The sequence below is a fragment of the Asterias rubens genome, chromosome 2 (genome assembly GCF_902459465.1).
Source record: "Asterias rubens chromosome 2, eAstRub1.3, whole genome shotgun sequence".
NCBI classification, from domain to species: domain Eukaryota; kingdom Metazoa; phylum Echinodermata; class Asteroidea; order Forcipulatida; family Asteriidae; genus Asterias; species Asterias rubens.
The window spans coordinates 24,984,819-25,008,952 of record NC_047063.1 but is presented as its reverse complement, the minus strand read 5'-3'; the positions used below and the strand labels follow the sequence as shown (position 1 = coordinate 25,008,952).

At 39.2% G+C, this 24,134-nt stretch overlaps 1 protein-coding gene across 2 annotated transcripts in view; it reads left to right on the top strand.

Annotated features, from left to right (window-relative positions):
- Positions 1–24,134, top strand: part of LOC117306639 (testin-like) — a 50,437-nt gene that overhangs the window by 16,986 nt on the left and 9,317 nt on the right. For both annotated transcript variants that reach the window (XM_033791134.1, XM_033791128.1), the window contains exons 4-5: positions 20,992–21,198; positions 23,605–23,820. In XM_033791134.1, coding sequence (XP_033647025.1) covers positions 20,992–21,198; positions 23,605–23,820 — 423 coding nt within the window. The remainder of the gene's footprint in view (positions 1–20,991; positions 21,199–23,604; positions 23,821–24,134) is intronic.

Sequence of the window (24,134 nt, the reverse complement as noted above, 5' to 3'; positions counted from 1 at the left end):
CTAACATATGAAAGGAAACAGACATTAACTTTTTTTTACACACTCTGTACCATTTTGTACAAATTCAGCTCATGTTTGCACAAGCTGTGAACAGACCCTAAAAAGTGAGCACATTAAGGTGATTTCTTCAAACTTAAATATTTTCCCCCACAAAGGTTCTTCCAGCAAAACTTTAATAGTTGTGATTAGCAGCAGGTACAACTATTTAAAATCCAGAATGAATTTTAATTCGTGTTTCTCATTTAAGCAATATGTGAGTGTACTTGTGGGAGCTTCAACAGGGTGTAATGCGACTAACCGAGAGATGAAGTTATTTCAATTGCACGAAAAATCCACTGTCTATCTTCATGGCAATTCAAAATATGCTTCTACCCTTATTACCAAGTCTGAAATGAGTAAAGAAATCAACACTCTAGTTGGTGTATTTTAGTAACGAGTCATCGAAAGTGTATTGCGACTAACCGGTAATGCAACTGACCATGCAATGTAATGCGACTGACCATGCAATGTAATGCGACTGACCATGCAATGTAATGCGACTGACCATGCAATGTAATGCAACTGACCATGCAATGTAATGCGACTGACCATGCAATGTAATGCGACTGACCATGCAATGTAATGCGACTGACCATGCAATGTAATGCGACTGACCATGCAATGTAATGCGACTGACCATGCAATGTAATGCGACTGACCATGCAATGTAATGCGACTGACCATGCAATGTAATGCGACTGACCATGCAATGTAATGCGACTGACCATGCAATGTAATGCGACTGACCATGCAATGTAATGCGACTGACCATGCAATGTAATGCGACTGACCATGCAATGTAATGCGACTGACCATGCAATGTAATGCGACTGACCATGCAATGTAATGCGACTGACCATGCAATGTAATGCGACTGACCATGCAATGTAATGCGACTGACCATGCAATGTAATGCGACTGACCATGCAATGTAATGCGACTGACCATGCAATGTAATGCGACTGACCATGCAATGTAATGCGACTGACCATGCAATGTAATGCGACTGACCATGCAATGTAATGCGACTGACCATGCAATGTAATGCGACTGACCATGCAATGTAATGCGACTGACCATGCAATGTAATGCGACTGACCATGCAATGTAATGCGACTGACCATGCAATGTAATGCGACTGACCATGCAATGTAATGCGACTGACCATGCAATGTAATGCGACTGACCATGCAATGTAATGCGACTGACCATGCAATGTAATGCGACTGACCATGCAATGTAATGCGACTGACCATGCAATGTAATGCGACTGACCATGCAATGTAATGGGACTGACCATGCAATGTAATGGGACTGACCATGCAATGTAATGCGACTGACCATGCAATGTAATGCGACTGACCATGCAATGTAATGCGACTGACCATGCAATGTAATGCGACTGACCATGCAATGTAATGCGACTGACCATGCAATGTAATGCGACTGACCATGCAATGTAATGCGACTGACCATGCAATGTAATGCGACTGACCATGCAATGTAATGCGACTGACCATGCAATGTAATGCGACTGACCATGCAATGTAATGCGACTGACCATGCAATGTAATGCGACTGACCATGCAATGTAATGCGACTGACCAAATCTTTTTTCAAGAGGAAGACCAAGAGGTCAGCAAAGCTGGATATCTTGGTTTTGACTAACTAGAGGACAATATTACATGAATTAAGAGATCTGGGGCTCTGCAGATGCCACTCATGCCCTACCCACAATGCATTTTTCCAAAGCATATGCTGAAACCTATAACATGTGTTGTACATGTGCCACTCCAATCTGTAACTTCTAGTTTCATCATTTGTACAGAGTCTTAATGTTAACATATGAAACAAAATAAAGAAAAGCAACATTTCTGAGAATTTTCAGTAGAAAAGTGAAGTAATGGAACTAATTTATTCCACAAATTGTGGACATATGTACATGTTGTTCCATTGCCTAGGCTGAAAAAGCAGAATGATATTAAAATACAAGGAATTCAATAAAAGCACAGAAAAATCCCCCAAAAGAGCAAACAAAAGCAAAAAGCTGATGTTCTCTTGCCACCATTTTCCTTCAGAAAGAAGAAACATGATGACTACAAAATGCTGCCTTACAAACTAGGGTAGCAATGCAAGGATAGCAATGCATGGTCAGTGGTGTGTGGTGTTACATGCAGTGAAATGTATCCAGGTAAAGTCGAGGAGATGGGGGATCAAGAAGGTTTTTTGTTTGTTTTATACACTTTTTCGACACAAAAGAAATTGTTTGTTGCATTGAGGAACCTGTGATAACCAACAAGGCCATTTTAAATTCACAGTCCACTTTTAAACAATAACCCAAACTTCGATTTTTCAGGGACAATATGTTTACATGAATGTAAGTCACTTTAAATCTGCGGTTTTATTTTTGTTCAATTACATACTCGGCAAGACATTTAACATTTTATGTTAAATGCACAACTCTGAAAACAAAATTGGTCAGTAAAATGGGAAATAAAAATATTTCCGAAAAATGTAAGTTTGCTTTTCTAAAAATACACATTTCAGCCTTGTTTCTATGATTATTTTAGTAAATACAATGAAATTAATTTATTTTGTTTATTGATAAGGAATTGACCCAATTTTGCCAAACAAGAACTCAGTTTGGGCTCCATTGGGCTTGGCTTAAGTGGCCGGACAAACTGTGATGCGACTAACCATGGTTTTGCCAAGTAAACCTAAAAGTTCAAGTTGCTGACTATTTATAAGTATCCTGTTGGATACTTATGTATAAGAGTTGTGTGTTAAATGTAGTTAAACTTTTGCAAGTTTTTTAGTTTGAGGAAACTTTTGAATTGAGACAAGTGTATTTTTTACCATGTCCTTTTTGTGTAATGCGACTAACCGCTTTTTACAACGTTATAACATCCAGAGTACAACGTCCACAACATTTTTAATATCATCACTTCAAAGCCTTGGGGGGGGGGGGGGGGGGGGCAAGTACAAATCAGTCAATAAACTTAGTGGAAATAATATCTCACAGAGAACTACTAGCACCAAGATCAAGAAATGACACAGAAAAGTGTAATGCGACTGACCATGGAATCGCGTACGTGGTTTCAGTGGAGATGGGGAGGATCTGGAGATAGATTCTAGTCAGTTGTGCGTAGCCAGTGGGACGGGGTGGTTGTCCCCTCTAAATGAGATCAAAATCTGCACAAATACATGTAGATGGTTTAATACATGAACAAAGTATACACTACAAGGTATACACTGAAAGCAGACAATTTGCCACCTTCGTGAAGATGTCAAAGCTGAATATTGCCAGCAAAATAGATTTAACTATACCCTGCGGACCCATTAATGCGGTTGTTGCCTGCTCAATTGTTTGTTGAAAACATCAACAACATTTTCTAATGTACACATACACATTGTATGATTCATGTGCAATATTGGAGCGATGTGATTGTTAGAAATGTGAATGAATGTTTGCTGCTGGGCATTGGTTCAGCTTTTGATGGCGACTATAAGTGGTTCTGACGGTTGTTATCATCCACGTTAGTGGGAGGGCGCTTTTAACTCATCAAGGAAAGGTTTTTCATCTCTCCAGGAGGTACAGAAAGTCTAAATTACAATTTCACTCTTCATTGATGTCTTAATATGAGAAGATAGCTGCATCTAAACTAAGTGACAAGCTATGGCTAGATACACCAAGGGAGGTACACTGAGTCTAAATTACAATTTCACCCTCCATTGCTGTTTTCACATGATAATATCTTTAGCCATGTCTAAACCAAGTTCCCGAGATGGCGTCGGCTGAAGACAACCTCTCGCTCAACTACTACTAAACCAAATGACCTCAACTATGGCTATAGGTACACTTACAACAAGAACCAAGTGTAAATTACAATGTCACTCTTCATTGATGACCTTTAAAATGTGAGGAAATAGCCTCGCCTGAATCAAGTGACTTCAGCTTTGGATATTAAAGGTACACCAAGGGAGGTACAGTACACCAAGGGAGGTACAGTACACCAAGGGAGGTACAGTACACCAAGGGAGGTACAGTACACCAAGGGAGGTACAGTACACCAAGGGAGGTACAGTACACCAAGGGAGGTACAGTACACCAAGGGAGGTACAGTACACCAAGGGAGGTACAGTACACCAAGGGAGGTACAGTACACCAAGGGAGGTACAGTACACCAAGGGAGGTACAGTACACCAAGGGAGGTACAGTACACCAAGGGAGGTACAGTACACCAAGGGAGGTACAGTACACCAAGGGAGGTACAGTACACCAAGGGAGGTACAGTACACCAAGGGAGGTACAGTACACCAAGGGAGGTACAGTACACCAAGGGAGGTACAGTACACCAAGGGAGGTACAGTACACCAAGGGAGGTACAGTACACCAAGGGAGGTACAGTACACCAAGGGAGGTACAGTACACCAAGTATAGAATACAAGTTCCCTCTTGGTTGTCCTCCAGCGGTGCAAAGATCAAGAAAAAGATTTAAATTGCTTGTGGGTTCACTTGGGCATGGTACTTAAACAGTACAAGGAACATTTTCTAAAAATATTCTCGTTACATTCATGTTTAAGTACAATATACATGTATGTAGTATTTTACTAACATTTGTTAGTGGAATGTAACTTTTTAAGTCGCATGTTTAAAATCAGAATTGTGTATTATATGGGCAGTCAGGTTGGCTCACTTAGGGCCACTGATTTTCCGCGATCGCGGAAAACGGACGGAATTCGCGGAATCCACCCTTTGAAACGGAAAACGGGATTTCAGAAAATTTGATTTTTTTTTTTTTTTTTTTTTTCTTGACGCCAAAACTATTGAAATTGCATTCTTTATTAAGATTCTTTTTGTTAAACTAAAAATGCATCAGAAATCAGACCATTAAAAAGTACGAGATCGTAACCGTGGATCATTCTGTTCTACTTCACACCATCCTCAATGTTTACACACATGATGTACACACGTTGTTAACATGGTTAAGCGAAGGGCATTATTCGCGGCACGTTTTAAACATTTTTTGTTCACCCAAATTGCACTTTCTCCCTCTCTTTTACCAACAATAATACACAAACTAGCTTACCTATGATCTATAAGAACACATACAATGTTTTTTTCATCTTGGAAAGGTCTAAAATAAAACCGTAAACTGTCAACATTCTGTCGCCAAAGCGAAAACAAAATGGCTGACATTTTGTTTGTGGATGGAGAATGGTCACGTCCATAGACTTGTTCCCAAGTCTTTGATCATGCTGAAACAGCGCCCTCTTGTGGATACACTCCTGTCATTAGCCTACAATGTGGCTGATGCAGAGAATCAACTGCAGTTTTAGACTTGGAATCAAGTCTATTACATCATGTGCATTGATACTGCAGTCACAGTGCAACCTTTTTAGAACAGCAGTATACAAAATAATCCACAATTATAAAAAAAAGTATTTTTTGAAATTTGTCAGTTCAAATGAACATTTTACGAAGTCAACAGTGCAACTTATCTCAAATTGATTTTTATAAGTGTGTCCCTGGGTATTAAACAACCTTTTATCTAATTAAAAAAACATGAAACGGAATTTTTTGTGCCTGAAACGGAATTCATGTTTTTGCCAAACGGAATTTGCACTTTTCTGAAACGGAAAATCAGTGGCCCTACTCACTGGGTTTTGTCTCCTCTATGGACCCTTGTTTGATTCACGAACAGGAGTCTTGCATGGATTAGATTTTCAGCCCCTACCTGACTGCGTGGGTTTTCCTTTCACGTCTAAAGCTAAAGTTTCTTCATTGTCTTTTCTACAATAGTTGGTGGGATATTTTCATGACATTAGGATGATTTGCGGAATTATATCTTAATTCCGATTCAGGTACAGGCATGCAACTTCCTAGTGAATAATAAAACTTATTCCCTCTTGTTTCTTGGTTATTGTATTGAAAGCAAAATTTTAGCAATGTACAAATATTCATGTTCAACCCCTTGAGGCAGTTGATGACAATAAATATGTGACCTTAATTTTTCTATCAAACTTTCACATGCTGTTTTTATTAGAAAGGAATGAAAGCAGGGTTTGCCCTTTTTCAGTGACTAGCCAGCAGTGGGAACAGTTTGCTTGTCCTTTCACTAGTCTGTCAGTTTTTCACTTGTCCGTATTTTTTAAATAACTAAAAGGATGCTTTAACCAGCCATGGACCACATGTAGAGTGAACTTTGACTGGCATGTTTTGACAAGCATTTGGCCAGCGGACCAAACCAAACGCTGGAAAGTCCAATCAGTTTCCAACCATTCAACATTTCTTTAATACAAGTAGTGGTTTTTGTTCTTGGTTATGGTACTTGCTCAAAAGTTTCCCAAATACTTGAAGATTTTCCAATAAAAGTGCCCACTGCTAATTGAAAATAGCCTTGCCCTCTCAATGTTGACATTCTCAAAGATGAAATTCATCTTTTCTTTTTAATTGGTGGTCTGGAATTACAAAGAGGTCATGGCCTCTGGTCATCGTACCCCCCCCCCCCCCCTCAAAAAAAAGGAAGAAGTTTCCCAAAGACTTTAAAGATTTTCCAATAGAAGTGCCCTCAGCTAATTTAAAATGACTCTGCCCTTCCAAAGATGAACTTCACCATATTGAGCACTCAATACATTAAGACAGAAATCCTGTTCAAAGTTAAGAATGATTATTGAAATTCCTGCATCCACATATTATTGCTACATGAATTAGGTGATGCGTTCACACCAAGTTGTTGAAATTGGGCTTGCCCTAAACCGTACTCTGTGGCACATTAGACGGCATTAAAACGCCAGCTCAGATCCAGCGCTGACTAACCCTTAAGGCTCGACTGAGCACGAGTGAATGGGATTACGCTCACTACACAAACCCATAGGAGAAACGAGGGAGGGGAAGGAGGAAAAAAAATACTACTTGTGTGAGTTGTGCCGTGAGAGTATCAGTGTAATGCAGCATGCAGTCTGCGATCAAGAGGAAAAGACTGATGCACACCCCCAGGGGAATGGAAATATAAATTTATTTCTGAAATTTATTTCAGGGGGTAGTAGTTGTTTAGGCGATGGCCGTAGGGGAGATTCATTGTTACTCACATTGATTGCTGGAGTTTGGTGGAGGGCATTTGTAGACGATGCAAATTGACTTTCGTAAAGTGAACATGCGTGGATGTCAATGTTGATACTTGTACTGTTGTATCAGTGTTTACAAACCGTGTACATGTACATGTACATGTACGTCTGGAATGTATTTGCTTTAGTCACACAATGTTGGGTTGAGGACGTGTTCAATGTAACAAATGTTTTTAGAACATACACTAGTAATGAAATACATACAGTGGTGTACATTACATAAAGCATCGGGTGGGACAACTGCAAGCTGGCACAATATTAATATACATGTGATTACAATGTATGTGCAGGCCTTGTAATTTTTGGGGGAAATTTGTCCAAACCATATTGCTTTGAAGGGAATTCTCTCCCAAAGATATTTGGGTACTAGATCAACAGCTGCAGTGCTTTGTACCAAGTCAGTTTTATGGTAATTAATGTTAGGCTTGTAATGTAGACCCTACCTTTAAAGACACTGGTCACTATTGGTAGTTGTCAAAAACAAGTCTTTTCACTTGGTGTATCTCAACATATGCATAAAATAACGAGCCTGTGAAAATTTGAGCTCAATTGGTCGTCGAAGTTGCGAGATAATAATGAAAGAAAAAACACCCTTGTCTCGCGATGTTGTGTGCTTTCAGACGCTTGATTTCGCGTGTGATAACGTATTTATCTTCAAGCAAACTTGGCGCATGACATAGAACACACAATACGCATGGTAGTGATATTAGCACTGCAATATATATAGGTTTTTATCACCACTCCATTCTGCCAATCTGATTGGAGGATTAGCGCGTACTTGAAGATAGTACTCATTATCAAGTAAGGTTTGATGCTAATAGTTATTTTGAGTAATTACCAATAGTGTCCACTGCCTTTATTACAAATTTTGGCTCATTTATTTTTTGTGAGTCAGTAGATTTTGGCAAGCCATACCTTATCGGTAATTAGAGTTGTTTAGTAAAACGTCCATGCACATGTTTGATTTCAAAGTCCATGGAAATGAATTAAGACCTGCTGATGGATTTGAATTAAATTGATTCCTGAAGAGTTTACACCTCCCCACCCCCCCAAAAAAAAAATAAGTAATTTTTTTCACAATTTTGCATACGTACTTATTATTATTATTATTATTCTTTTATTCGCCATAACAGTACAAAACAAAATACATTGACAACATTATACCCCAAGATGGGCAAGGGACAACAAAAGTAAATACATACTATGATCCGTAGATCTGTTGCCCCACATCTGGGGTACACAATAAAATTAATATAGATTTAACATAATATAGTACACAAAGCAATAATAAAAGCAGAAAATTAAAAATCAATAGAAAATGCTAAATATATATTAAGAATAAAAATAAATTAAATTAAAAATAAATAAATAAGTAAAAATAACAGATGGGGTAAGGATAAACAATAAAGGGAAATAAATAAATAAATAAAACCTAAACTTGTAGATAAATTAAAACGACTTAAAATATTGCACAAGTGATAGGGCTAAAGCTACTATTCAGTAGATTCATGAGGTTGACAGACAGAAAATCTAAGTGATTTGAGAAAGCTGTGGAAGGGCAAGAGCAGTAGTGAATTACGAATGTTTTCTGGCAAATCCATGTATGTTCACTAGGCCCTTAGTTCACCATGGATTGTCATTGTTACATCAATCATGTTCATACAGTACATGTATAGAAATAAAAGAAAAGACTGCCAATGTGATATTCATCGATTGGCAAATTAGATTTCTTGATTGGCCTCAATTACTGTACATTTAGGTTAGCAGTTGAAGTCTCACCCAACTGGGGGATTCCTAATTAAGTTTCCCAGTGTGCTGTCTGTAGTCTGTGTGCTGTAGAGCATAGCTTCATCTGGAATGAGAACTGCCTAAATTAACCTGTGGGTGTTCCTCTCTTCTCCTACAGATGAACAGCGCGCTTTGTTTGGATTGGCAAGACTTTTCTCACCCCTGGTTCTCTTTTCAGAACCTCTTGCTCCGCATTTACACTCTACAGGTGGATTGAGATCAGGCATTTTTATCAGGACCGCAGATCATGATCTAGTGTAGTGTTTTACACCAGTGCTTGATCTAGAAAACAGTGCTGCTAAAACACCAGCAAGAAAAGGCCAGCTAGCCTCCCGATGCCATACTGTATGAACATGATTGATGTAACAATGACAATCCATGGTGAACTAAGGGCCTAGTGAACATACATGGATTTGCTAGAATTTCAATTAACATCTTGAATAAAACCACAATAAACGCAGTCAGTAAATTAGCCAGCAGGATCAGTGTCTACTCCAAACCTCTCATCACGTCTTACATGGTCTTACCAAGCGTATTGAATGCTAATTGTGCACAACTGGTGCACAGACATTATGAAATGGCTGGCCAGTCAAGTCTTGCGATGCATTGATGATCGTGTTGTGTTTTCAATATGAGAGGAGTTGCAAATTGATTTCTCAAACATTTGACAATTCAAATCTCAACTTTGAAATAACTGGGGATCGAAATGTAACAGGCAAAACTGGTAGAGAATGTCCATTTTTATTGCAAAGTCAAAGGCAAACCTATAATAATAGTCTACAGGTAGTAAAGCACAGGATCTGCACAAAAAGATGCTCCTCAGAATACAAAAAAAAACAGTTCAAAAGAAAGAATATGTAGATTATCACTGGAAAAAATTACTTTAAAAACAGAAATGTTTGAGGCTCAGTTTTTTTAATGTCCTAATGAGGTACAGAAAACTACTCCACACTTTTCCTGCTGGAACTAGGAACGAACAACACACAAGCGCCCTCTGACAGCTGACTATTGGTAACATAATGTACATGTTCCTTGCATAACTCAAGTTAAAAAGAACTCCTGACATGATCAATGATTGAAGTGAATACAGTCTGAAGAGCTGTACAAGAAGCAACTGTGCCCCTCCTCCTTCTTGAGAAGTTCTCCAGAGACGTCTGAATATTGATACGATCCGTTGAGAATTGCCAAGGAAGACGCCAGAAATGTAAACATTGATGACATACTGCACAAAATATGCATGTACTTGATGTACTTGACATTATAGATCTTGTGCATAATGAAGGTAGTACAACCCCCCCCCCCCCTTACACACTATGCTCACAATATAAATATTCACAACCAAATTAATTGCAAATTTTTATCGGCTACTTGATGAGTTCTCTGCTGTTTTTACAGGTTGGAAAGCCTCCCTGCTAATCAGCACATGAAGGACTTTGTTTTTAATTAAACGCTGGATAAAACTGCACACATGTCGGCATGTACGAATGTACATGATGTATAATAGATAGAGTAGTGTACCTCATAAGACTACTACATGTGTATGGACACTATACAAAACATACAGTGTATTATACTTTTTCTTTTCTTTAAAATGACACAATGCAAAATTCCATGCCCTTGAACATTGCTGGTCTTTGAGCAAGTGTGACCGCTATTCAATGTACATTGTACAAAATGTGTAGCTTTGCACTTTACACATGGTGTTACTGCATTTCCATTGCTTGCCTCAAATCCCATAAACAATGTAAACAGGAATAACAAATTTGAGACTGTTTTCTGTCTGCTTGGTGAAAACGGTAGCCGTATTTTCCTCCGATATAAAGAAATCCTGCTCCTCGATCTACTTCTCTAGTGCTGAGGATACCTATTCCCAAAAGCTCCTTGAGATCTATACTTTCAGGTGTACCAACAGGAGGAAATGACATTCCACTCTGCTTTTCCTACTCAATTGCCACTAAATGTCATACTTTTTTGTCAGCATGGACTCTCATCCCTGATAGTGATTGATTTGGGTAACGTGCCTGGGTACATAATAACGTTGAACCTGTAGATGTTAATAAGTATGCGTCAGGCATGTGTATCGGATTGTATGCTGGTACGCGCACATTGTATGCTGGTACGCGCAAATTGTATGCTGCTACGTGCACATTGTATGCTGGTACGCGCAAATTGTATGCTGCTACGCGCACATTGTGTGCTGCTACGCGCAAATTGTACGCTGCTACGCGCAAATTGTATGCTGCTACGCGCAAATTGTATGCTGCTACGCGCAAATTGTATGCTGGTACGCGCACAAAATCAGGATTTTTTGTTGTTAATATCCTGAATTGTCTTTTAAAGCTTAAACACACACCAAGTGTACTACAAATGTAGAGTAGGTCAGCCCAGTGTAATCAAAACAAATGTTCAATTATCATGCCTGATGATTTGATCTACAACCTCACAACAATACACTTTGAACCACCGCCAGGCAGCAAACAGCATCTCAATGCTTCACCAACTCGCTGTCTCACCACCAGGCAGCAAACAGCATCTCAATGCTTCACCAACTCGCTGTCTCACCACCAGGCAGCAAACAGCATCTCAATGCTTCACCAACTCGCTGTCTCACCACCAGGCAGCAAACAGCATCTCAATGCTTCACCAACTCGCTGTCTCACCACCAGGCAGCAAACAGCATCTCAATGCTTCACCAACTCGCTGTCTCACCACCAGGCAGCAAACAGCATCTCAATGCTTCACCAACTCGCTGTCTCACCACCAGGCAGCAAACAGCATCTCAATGCTTCACCAACTCGCTGTCTCACCACCAGGCAGCAAACAGCATCTCAATGCTTCACCAACTCGCTGTCTCACCACCAGGCAGCAAACAGCATCTCAATGCTTCACCAACTCGCTGTCTCCTCCTCAGTGCATTTTTCCACACTACTCATCCATAATAAACTCTACGCTCTGGATTGAAATGGCTAATTCCTCCACGCTGCTAGAATCAAGGCAGAGGTTACTAAACCCATTCTGTATTGTTATCTAACTCAATCATAATCCCAAGGTTAATTTAGGCATTATTTTTGTCCTATTCTATTTTGTCTTTCTGGATGGCCTGGTCGCCCAGTGCAGTGCAGGTGTCAATAGTAACACATTGAGTATGCTACACCACCTGTGTATGAATTGATGTAAATTTACAATTGGATTTGGCTCAAGGACTCATCCAAGCATGTGTAGTGTGCAGTTTACAGGCAATATAACTACATATCTGTATTTATAACTATAATTGCACAGCGGGCATTAAAAATAGCCACTCCTGGATAGCGTCCCTTTTCAAAACCTGGGCTTACTGCTTCAGCTTGGTGTCAGGATTACGGCTCTGCTTTGGTTCTGGCTTGGGCTCTGTCTGCCTGTTTATGAAGCCCCTTCAAGAAAACACTTCAAGGGTTTTTTAACTGACGGAGCTTTGCCAAAGCAGTGGTTTTGAAAAGGGCTGACAATGACTAGTTTTGCTGTGGAGGTGAAATCTCCTGCTGAAAATGTTTTGGTTTTTACCACAGTTGGTTCATATAAAAGGCACAGCAGACAATACATACATCATACACTGTACTTCCCATTTCATAGAGTGACTTCTCTGCATGTTCCACCACAGATGATCCCACTATGTTTGGATGATCCCTTGTTAAGGTTAGGGTTAGGGTTATAGGGTTAGGAAAATGTCATTAGGGGTGTAACATACAGGGCCCAGGGGTGTCTGAACACTGGGGTTTCTGAACATTTCCAAGTTAGATTCTACAGATCTTGACTGGGCATACATTTATTGCATATTGCTTGTCACTGGTATTCAGCTGTTGTTTGCTCATCCGGAAATCACGTTTGAATATGGTTGGTAATCCTGTCTTTATCAAGGCAAAACATTCATGCTAAGCAAGTCATTCATGCTAAGCAAGTCTATGAAATCGGGCCCTGTACATGTTGATAACATCACCATGGATGTCTCTGTAAATGGAAATGACCTTTAATTGATGACCTGTGAATAGTAGCGAGATTTGTTGGAGTGATTGTGCTAAATGTTACAGCTGTACTGCACCTTTTCAAAGAGGAAGACAATATGCAGTAGGGTTGCTCAGATTTCAATTTGATTTTCCTGCAGTATTTTGGTTACCCACAGGGCAGTCTTCATTGTTAGTCGCTTGTGGTGATTCCGCAAATTGCTTTCACTGAGTTTTCAGATTGGCAATCTTGCATTTAAATGCAACCATAGAGCTAGGGTGCAACAGAAGGTAGCACACTACATGTAAAATAAAGAAACTGAAAAAAAAATTAAAATAGAAATGTAGTGTTTTAGAAACAAACTTTAGGTGTTTGGGTGTAATATTTAGCTTTATGAACTAATATAACTCAACACCTCATAGCTGAAGTACATGTATCTCATTGGGTATACACAGCAAACCCAATGAGATACATGCCCTTCAGTTATAGTACTAGCGGTGTGTGAAAATGTTTGCACATTTGTTCACACATTTGCAAGAAACAAGGTAGACCTATATGTAGGACTAGGGCCTATGGTCAGGCTGGTCAATATTCTCTTGGAAGGTTATGAGGAATGGGTCAAGCAATTAGTTAATTCTTGAGTAAAAAACCTGATGTTTTTTTCACAAATCTTGTGTGACTCCATGACCGACTGAGCCTACATGTAAACTGTCAAAGGTTTGTTATTTCATGTGAAATGATGGGTTAGAAAAAGAGAAAAAGAGTGAGTCTTGGTCTTTTGACAATAACATTCAATTACCTCAATTTCAATGTTTGTACAGTTGTTAATTGTCAAAGACCTTGTGTTTTCCTTGTGCTTTTAAAAAAACCAAGTACGTAGGCCTACCTAAGTTAAATCGCTTGCCGATAGGAATGTTGTTTACATAGGTACAACACATACATCACTTACATGGGCCTACTGCTGAAGCAGTATATTGTGCAGTACATGTGTATAGTACAATTTTATAAAAACCATTCAGCTAGAAATAAGCTGTACAAATGGACAACAGCAAAATCACACTACATTGTGCAGAGGGAGAATGGAAAGTGCAGCAAGCACACAGTCACATGTAAACCAGGGAGTCGTCTAGTACACAGTATTGTAATAAGAGGGAGTCTTTCCTGGTTCCCCCCACAGGCTACAAGTAGGCTTCACTCGTAAATTAAATTACTCTCTTTAGTGTATTTCCATAACTCAATTGACTTGTCTACAACTGGACTGCACATTTTCATCAATTTAGCCCCAGAAACACTGCAACTAAAAAAAATGGTCAAACCTTACTGATTCGAGTTAAAAACCAATCTTAAAGGGGGACGCTCCTTTGGATCATCATCAAATGCTTTGGGCTATGAAATGAAGCGTTTGTTTTGAAATGAACATGTTTGGAAAGATATTGCACAGTAGAGCTTTTAAAAACCAAACATAAACATCAAGTACATAGGCCTACTAACATGTATTCTGAGGACCTTGTCTCAGGTTCCAAATTATCCACAATTGAACAATTCTGGAGAGAACCCTGTAGCAAAATGCAAGTCTTTTGCAAATCCAAACAATTTTCTGTCCCACGTACATTGCTTTTCTAATGTACTTTTTTCTTGTATAATATTTACAGGTGTATGAAGGAAACAAGCTCTAAAGCAATTTAACAGGTCCCAATATTAACTAAGCTTAAGAATTGCACAGTTTATTTGGGGGGGGGGGGGAGGGGGGTCAAACAAAACTAATCTACTATTTGCTTGTGTGTTTGTGAGACATCATCAATTAAATAACCGTCAAGATTTGACTTGACAGTCTGGTACTCAGGTTTACCCTCATCAGAGGCTTTCTGCCCTGGGTAGCATGGGGAGGTGGTAGTGATGGCTGACTGCAGATTACTACACGGCTGATAAGTTTACTAAATGAGAGTAATTTACTGCCCGTATCCCTGTCAGGTACACATGCATGCCCAGGCCATATGATGGTAGCTTGATTACAATACGGGATACGCTTGGTAAGACTTCTGCTTGCTTTTCATCTCTACAATAATATATACAATTTACATTGATTAAAGAGGAAATGCATCAATTAGTTTTGGGTTTTTATGTGTCAATTTCAAAAGAGTAACAATTAACAGGGGTGAGAAAATCCAGACTTTTATTTTCAACATTTTATTTAATGTCGTAAATTTGCAATGAAGTAGTAGAGAGTCACGGCCGAGTGGTTAAGAGCATAGTATTCAAGTTCTGATGCTAAGTCCTTGAGCAAGATACTTTACTATAATTGCTTCTCGTCACCCAGGGGTATAAATGGGTACCTGCGAGGGTAGAAGTTGATATTGTGTATGAAAAAGCCTTCGGAGCGCCACGGCAGCTCGGGCTGTATACTCCCTATTGGGAGCTGAGAAAGAATAAAGGGATGTTATTGGCCCAATGACCAGGGGACTAATGTAAAGCGCATTGATACGGTTTATTGTGAAAAGCGCTACTATAAGAATTTGTTGTTATTATTATTATTTGTTTTGTGAAACATACCCAGCTAAAACAGAGTTTTTATGTAAAATTCACTTTGCGTTTGCATTAAAAAGAAGCATGGACCAAGCTTTACTCTTGACTTAATTTTTTCGGAACTGTCGCAATTTTGTTCGGAGGCCCTGTAAACACTCCTTGAAAGAGTAGTGGGGGCAGCAGTCACAGACTAGAATTTACACATTTTATTCATACATGCGTACAGTGTGCTATAATGATACATTCTTGCATGTAAAACTTGACATTATCACATTCCATTCAGCCAGGAACTGACACGCCCTAATCATGTTTCCCTATGATGTTATTACAAACACTAGTAGGTGTTGTGTTACAGGATCAGTTTTAAAATATACCAATTCCCCCCCCAAGCCTTTACGCTATAAATATAAAACAATGAAAGAAAAAAATAAACAGAGACTCTGCCTCACTGACTGATGATATGTAAACAGAGTACATGTATTATGGAAGGTTGTGGCTACGGCTAGATTGCCGCATCATCATGCGTTGAAGTATACATGTATTATGGAAGGTTGTGGCTACGGCTAGATTGCAGCATCATGCGTTGAAGTATACATGTATTATGGAAGGTTGTGGCTACGGCTAGATTGCCGCATCATCATGCGTTGAAGTATACATGTATTATGGAAGGTTGTGGCTACGGCTAGATTGCCTCATCATCATGCGTTGAAGTATACATGTATTATGGAAGGTTGTGGCTACGGCTAGATTGCCTCATCATCATGCGTTGAAGTATACATGTATTATGGAAGGTTGTGGCTACGGCTAGATTGCCGCATCATCATGCGTTGAAGTATACATGTATTATGGAAGGTTGTGGCTACGGCTAGATTGCCTCATCATCATGCGTTGAAGTATACATGTATTATGGAAGGTTGTGGCTACGGCTAGATTGCCGCATCATCATGCGTTAAAGTATACATGTAGGACATCCTTTAGTAAGACCCTTAGCAACAGTAGTAGCCGTAACTGTATTCCCCTAAGTGGCTACAGCCTAAGATGGTTAAATGTCACTGATGGAGGTTATTGAAAACTCCATGTTTATTTACCATACATATCAAGTCCATTGTGATCATTATTTGGTATTTTTTATTATTATTTCAGAACCAAGCAGGACTATAGACAAACTGAACTGAATAATATTTGTCTACATGTTACACACAACAAATACTTAAATTTGCCATAGTTTTAACCACATGAGGACACTAATTTCCCTGTTGCACAATTAAAGGTTTTTTGACAGCCAATAGAATAATGTTGTTTTCTTGTATCAATGGCCAATAAGTTTAACAATAATAAGTTTAACAATAAAAAAAAACTATGAACAACTCTACAACTACTTGTTTCTCATCCCATAACTTTGTTTCACACACGCCCTCTCGCGGTCAAAACTACTGCAAATTAAAATGATTACATATTTTATCACAATGTACTTATAACCAGGACAAGAAAATCATGATGGAATTTATGTGCTACAGATTGAATTGAAGAAACTTGACCGATATTCCAGGGCAAAAAAGGGGATCTTATCGCTACCAAGATGCATAGCAGACTATTGGGATGCATTCCTTACGTGTTTCAGAGACGTTATCAACTGTTGAGACTCAAGTGTAAAGTTTTTATTGAAAGGGAGTGTTCATTAAGCTTTTTGCCGAGAGCCATTTCTGTTGAAATAATCGGTGTTGCTTGAGGTTCTGTTGACACGGTCAATATTGGTCAGCAGTGGATGAAACAACATACAGTACTTATTAAAGGTAGGGTCATACATGTACATTAATAGCTACTAAAAAAATTAATGACCATTTATGAAAATCTATGTGGTAAGAAGCAGTGCAGCTATTGAAAACCTACATGTTGTACATGGTAAGAAGCACTGCAGCTATTGAAAACCTACATGTTGTACATGGTAAGAAGCACTGCAGCTATTGAAAACCTACATGTTGTACATGGTAAGAAGCACTGCAGCTATTGAAAACCTACATGTTGTACGTGGTAAGAAGCACTGCAGCTATTGAAAACCTACATGTTGTACATGGTAAGAAGCACTGCAGCTATTGAAAACCTACATGTTGTACATGGTAAGAAGCACTGCAGCTATTGAAAACCTACATGTTGTACATGGTAAGAAGCACTGCAGCTATTGAAAACCTACATGTTGTACATGGTAAGAAGCACTGCAGCTATTGAAAACCTACATGTTGTACATGGTAAGAAGCAGTGCAGCTATTGAAAACCTACATGTTGTACATGGTAAGAAGCACTGCAGCTATTGAAAACCTACATGTTGTACATGGTAAGAAGCACTGCAGCTATTGAAAACCTGCATGTTGTACATGGTAAGAAGCACTGCAGCTATTGAAAACCTACATGTTGTACATGGTAAGAAGCACTGCAGCTATTGAAAACCTACATGTTGTACATGGTAAGAAGCACTGCAGCTATTGAAAACCTACATGTTGTACATGGTAAGAAGCACTGCAGCTATTGAAAACCTACATGTTGTACATGGTAAGAAGCACTGCAGCTATTGCAAACCTACATGTTGTACATGGTAAGAAGCACTGCAGCTATTGAAAACCTACATGTTGTACATGGTAAGAAGCACTGCAGCTATTGCAAACCTACATGTTGTACATGGTAAGAAGCACTGCAGCTATTGAAAACCTACATGTTGTACATGGTAAGAAGCACTGCAGCTATTGCAAACCTACATGTTGTACATGGTAAGAAGCACTGCAGCTATTGAAAACCTACATGTTGTACATGGTAAGAAGCACTGCAGCTATTGCAAACCTACATGTTGTACATGGTAAGAAGCACTGCAGCTATTGAAAACCTACATGTTGTACATGGTAAGAAGCACTGCAGCTATTGCAAACCTACATGTTGTACATGGTAAGAAGCACTGCAGCTATTGCAAACCTACATGTTGTACATGGTAAGAAGCACTGCAGCTATTGAAAACCTACATGTTGTACATGGTAAGAAGCACTGCAGCTATTGAAAACCTGCATGTTGTACATGGTAAGAAGCACTGCAGCTATTGGTAGTAGACTACTATTTTGAGGAAGGATCTTTAGAGTAATATGGTTGGATGATTTTGCACCCAAAAACATCTGAATCTGAAAACTGAATCAGACATGAATCATTTCTCAGTGAAGGTCAGTGCCACTTACAGAGAAGCGGTCGGTGTCACTACGCTAAATGTGGATGGATTGGACAATCTGGTGAAATAATGCTGTTTCTCAACAAGTGGTCATGTATTCAGCTGAAACTTTCACATGTGATTTTAATTGTAGCTGTCTTGATAAGCATTACCTTGACAAACACCAATCTACGTGTATGCATGTATTGGAAATGGACCCTACCTTTAATCGATAAAGGTTGAGTGCCTATAAAACCTACAGTACTGTCAATACATCCAGGTCTTAACAATGAGTGATATTGAGCGTTGTTATAGTGCTTGTTCAAATATAAACAGCTTGTTTGGAAAAATCTATGCCGACAAGTTTTGGATTCAAGTAAAGTCTTTGAGCTGTAGAAGTACATCGATGTTGTTGATCATCCTGGGGGTGGGACAACCCGTGAACCCCCCCGAGGGGGGAGATTGGTCCCGCCCATAATTGACCATAACACTAGCCTCTGATACATATTGCGTATCTGCCTGTCAATTTCAAGGTACCCGCAGTCTCACTTCCTGTGAAATCACGTCCTGTTTAAATTTGTCAGTCCGACCTAAAAAAGAAAAACCACCTCACCGTCTTCACCGCCCATTTCCACAACAACAAGATAATCACTCTTAAAACTTCAAAGATTACTCGCGGAGACATCTTCTTAGGAAACATCACTTGTTTGCTGAGTTTTGGTACTCTGAGAGAGAGTGTAAATGTTGTTTTTGCCTGCGACCGCCGGAGTGAAGTCATTGATTGAGACAGGAACTTACTGTGTGATCGTTGTCTGCCGAGGAGTTGTCTTCGGACGTCTTGAGAGTTCTTTTCCCATGGAGTCTTCACGGAGGGATAAATTGTTACAGCTTCAGCAGAGGATGTCTGTAGCCGTGGACAGCCTATTTGGCATGATTCATGCAAGTTTGTCTTGTTTTAGCGTGTAAAGCTGCGTTAGCTAGCATTGGACTTAAGTGGTTTACGTTATGGTAATAATGTATGCATTGCCAACTTTGAAAGTACAATGTTTTAAGCACACATCGGAGCAGCGATAGAGTACCACACCCAAAAGTCCAATGTAAATGCATCTTTAAAGTTTATGTGATATCATTTTGGCAGAGAGTTTTCTCAATGCAATGTGTTGATCCAAAACAACAGTATGTATACATTTTAGTGTCATTTTTCAGTATTTCTCTACTGTACATATTTTACCCCTCTGAAAATTTGAGTGTGTCTTTCAGGGTTTGCTCTAAACGTTTTCAGTGACTGAGGCCAACAGGACCAGCTAGTTTGTCTTTTTAATAGTCGTTTTAGCTCATGTGAAAAATCTGGAAAATTGTGATATAACCTGAAAAGTTTATTTAAGCCTTCACCATCATGTGTATCAATGTAGATCAGCCCTTGTATTTGATAGAATGTTCCTAATGTTTTGCCAAACTCGATAGTACCTGCATGAGTTTGAAGCTGTACAAACAACCAGTGGATAGTCATTGGTTTACAACATCACAATGTACATTTTCATGTAGCATTTGAATTTTGTTTGGTCTTCAGAAGTTATGTACACGTTTAAAAGGATAAATTATGGTGTTGTATTACATGTACTCGTGTTAGAAATGGGATATTCAAAATTGTATCCGAAATCTGCAATTTTTATCTCTGCCTGGTGAAAAAAAGCTGTTGCATGTATCACGCAATTTCTAAAAATTATAAAAAGAAGTTGTAAAAATGTATAAATTGCTCACTGAGCAATATAAAAAACTCCAACTGCGAAATTAGATTTTTTATTTCTCATCAATTATGACATTTCAGACAAAAATAATTCAAGGGATGTTTTCTACCATCATCATCATTAGACTAGTACATTTGATGTAAATCTGTGTACTTCAACTCAATATAATTATTTTGCAAACCACTGTCTCATTGATCTCGTAAGATTTAATTAAATACATTATACAAATCTTACCAAGGGGCAGAGAAACTTCAGAAGCATTTTGTCATCATTTCCTGTACACACTCCGAATACATTATTCACATCAGTCTCTGTGCTGTTTGGGGTGTCATGGCCGGGCAGTGTAGGGCGGTGGACTCAACTCTGTAATTTGCAGAAAGGTGGTGGTTCGAATCCTGGCCTGGTCAGGCATGACACTTGTCCTTGGCAAAGGACTGGCATCATGTCCAGGGGAATAGAAGTTCTCAGTCGTTTAATACCAATAAAGCCATATACAAACACTGACCTGATGAGCTATACATTGGCTCGGGACAGACTTTACTTTACTATTCTCCATGCTGCTTACCATTCTTCTCTCCACCCTACCCCTCTCCTCCTTTACAGGCCAAGCGTTACATGGAGATGATCCCCATGGAGAACCAGCCCATAGAGGGTACGTCCGGGGCGCAGCACCGCAATCGCCAGATTCAGAAGCAGCTTCCAGACCATGACCAGCAGCCGGAGCTCTGCCAGCAGCTCAACACCGAGGAGGCTGAGAAGATGGCAGACTTTGTCAAAGACTACAAGGAGAAGGCTGTCGGCATCGGGCAGGTCAGTTCACAATTATCAACAGGCTTTGGGTTGGGTTTGGGGTCAAAGTTTGGTGGACAGATTTGTTGCGTGCTTAAACGTTTTGCTGAGCACTATTTGTCGTTCCAAATACTGTGATCAAAACTACAAATTAAGAGTGGTCTTGTTATGAATGTTTTCTTATAAGTAGTCAGCTAGTTTGCTAAATAATTACTCACTTGGGGAATTTATGTCAACTTCCCTATCAGGTATGGAGGTTGGCTACTGAAACAAGGTTGACTCGACCACTAACAATTAGAACAACACAGAACAAAAATGACAAAAATCTCAAAGAGGCCACTTAGGTTTTTTTTCATTTTCCCCTAAAGACATTTTTATTTTCAATTTTTTCTTTGACAGTTCCACCCACAATTTAGCAAAAAGTATTTGTTTAAAGTTTTAAACTTAAATGAAACTTAAGTCCCTTTCTAGAGATGAGCATTTCCGTTGTACATTTTATGTACTGTAGGTTATTGTTGTTTTATATAAAAGTTTGTGGAAATTGGTGTTCATGATGGACATGATTCGTGGAAAAGCATGAGTGAATTTGTGCAACATTAGAAGCACCGTGGATTTCTGTAGTTATTCTTTTGAATGCTTGCTTCAGAATGCACTGATTTATCGTTTGCATTTTTAAGAGCTTCAATTTTGCAGAAACTTCCCTACATTAAAAATAAACCAACTTTTCCAAGATCTGATGAATAAAAGGAAAATCTCACTGATTGTGGATTTTGTTTTCACTATTATGTTGAATGGAATTCTAAATATTTCCCTGATTGCTGGGCAAAATTTGGCTGATTGTGAGATTGTTGGCAGCTCAGGCCTTTACCGGGGGTACTTGGGACGGCTGCAACCCTCAGGTGTTACTTTACCAGGGGTATTTGGGACGGCTGCAACCCTCAGGTGTTAACAGTGAAATATGCATCTGTCTGTGTGCAATTGGACAGGCCCCTTGCTTGACACTGGCTGTCTCGCTTCTATGTGCGCTGTGAATGTTTTGTGGAAGAGAACTTTCAAGACCTTGAAACTTGAAATGGCCCTTTTCAATGTGGTGGAATTCTTTGAAGCATTATGAAGAAAGACTTAACCACAACACTGGAACGTCTGACTTTTGACCCCTTGGATTGTAACCAAGTTGGAAACCATTCTCATAAAACGGATTATGTTTAGAGATGTTTATGTGGGTTTTTACCCATTTTATTAAAACAGTAATGTTACATGTATTAATTCAATTGTTGTTCTTCTCCCACAAATATGTTGTGTTAACCTTTGTGTACATGTTACATGTTGTAAAAACTAGATGAGAAAAATTATGTAGTATTTGTAAAGTTGACGTTTCTTGTGGGTTGCCAATACACACTTAGAGGCAGTGGACACTATTGGTAATTACTCAAAATAATTATCATCATAAAACCTTTCTTGATTACAAGTAATGGGGAGAGGTTGATGGTATAAAACGTTGTGAGAAACAGCTCCCTCTGATGAAGTGACATCGTTTTCGAGAAAGAAGTAATTTTCCACGAATTTGATTTCAAGACCTCAAGTTCAGAAAGCACACACCTTCATGTGACAAGGATGCTTTTTCTTTCACTATTATCTCGCAAATTCGACGACCGATTGAGCTTAATTTTTCACAGGTTTGTTATTTTATGCATATGTTGAGATACACCAACTGTGAAAACTAGTCTTTGACAATTACCAATAGTGTCCACTGTCTTTAAACACTAAGTCTTTACTGAATGTACAAGTGCCTAGAATAAACACACAAGTAGAAAATATTTGATTATCGTTAGAAAACATCTGGACCAATAAGAATGATACAGAGCAGAACAATACAGAACAGAGCCAATTGAAAAGGATTTGGCAGGATTTTGGGGTGATAATTACGTTATGTGGAGTAGCTGTGTCAAACAGCAAGCAGGCCTTGAACTTCACTCTCAAAATAATTATTAGCATAGAACCTTACTTGGTAACAAGTAATGGGGAGAGGTGGATAGTATAAAACATTGTAAGAAATGGTTCCTTCTGAAGTGATGTAGTTTTCGAGAAAGAAGTAATTTTTAACAAATTTGATTTTTGAGACCTCAGATTTAGAATTTGAGGTCTCGAAATCAAGCATCTGAAAGCACACAACTTTGTGTGACAAGGGTGTTTTTTTCTTTCATTATTATCTCGCAACTTCGACGACCGATTGAGCTCAAATTTTCACAGGTTTGTTATTTTGTGCATATGTTGAGATACACCAAGTGAGAAGACTGGTCTTTGACAATTACCAATAGTGTCCAGTGTATTTAATGGGGCCGTCAATTTTCCTCAAGCTTGTAAGGGTGTACCTGTGTAAGGTGTGAACCGTATTTCATGATGAACTTTATCCGTCTCCCTTCACAGGTCCAAGCAGTGGTCCCCCACTCAGCACCACAGAGACAGATGCAGAACATGTCCCTGGATGACAAACCCCAAGGTCAACCTGGAGCCCCTGATGTGATCGTAGGATCGGACAGTCAGCCTATCAAGTCATCGGTGGGCGTTGGCAACGAGCATGCTTCCCCTGCACGGACTGCCGTGGGAGCTGAGACACCTAAAGCTGGTGGGGATTCAAAATGGGTAAGGTTATTGTCGGTCAAGATGAAGAGTAAAAGTTTGTTTGGATCAAGTTATTAATGGTGGTCGCACTGTGAACCAGGTCGACTACTGTACGCATTGGTTGTGTTTGCACAGAACTTAATCACAAGGTGAAATCTGGACTATTCCATTTGATGAGGCAAAAAGCAAGTGAAATAAAAAAAGCCAGACTCCACATCGTGGTTATATTCTGCAACAATGCACAAATGAAATGCATTCAATATTCGTTACATAACTCACACATAGATTGTTGTCGTTTGATAATTCTTTCATAGTAGACAAAAATAAAGACATGA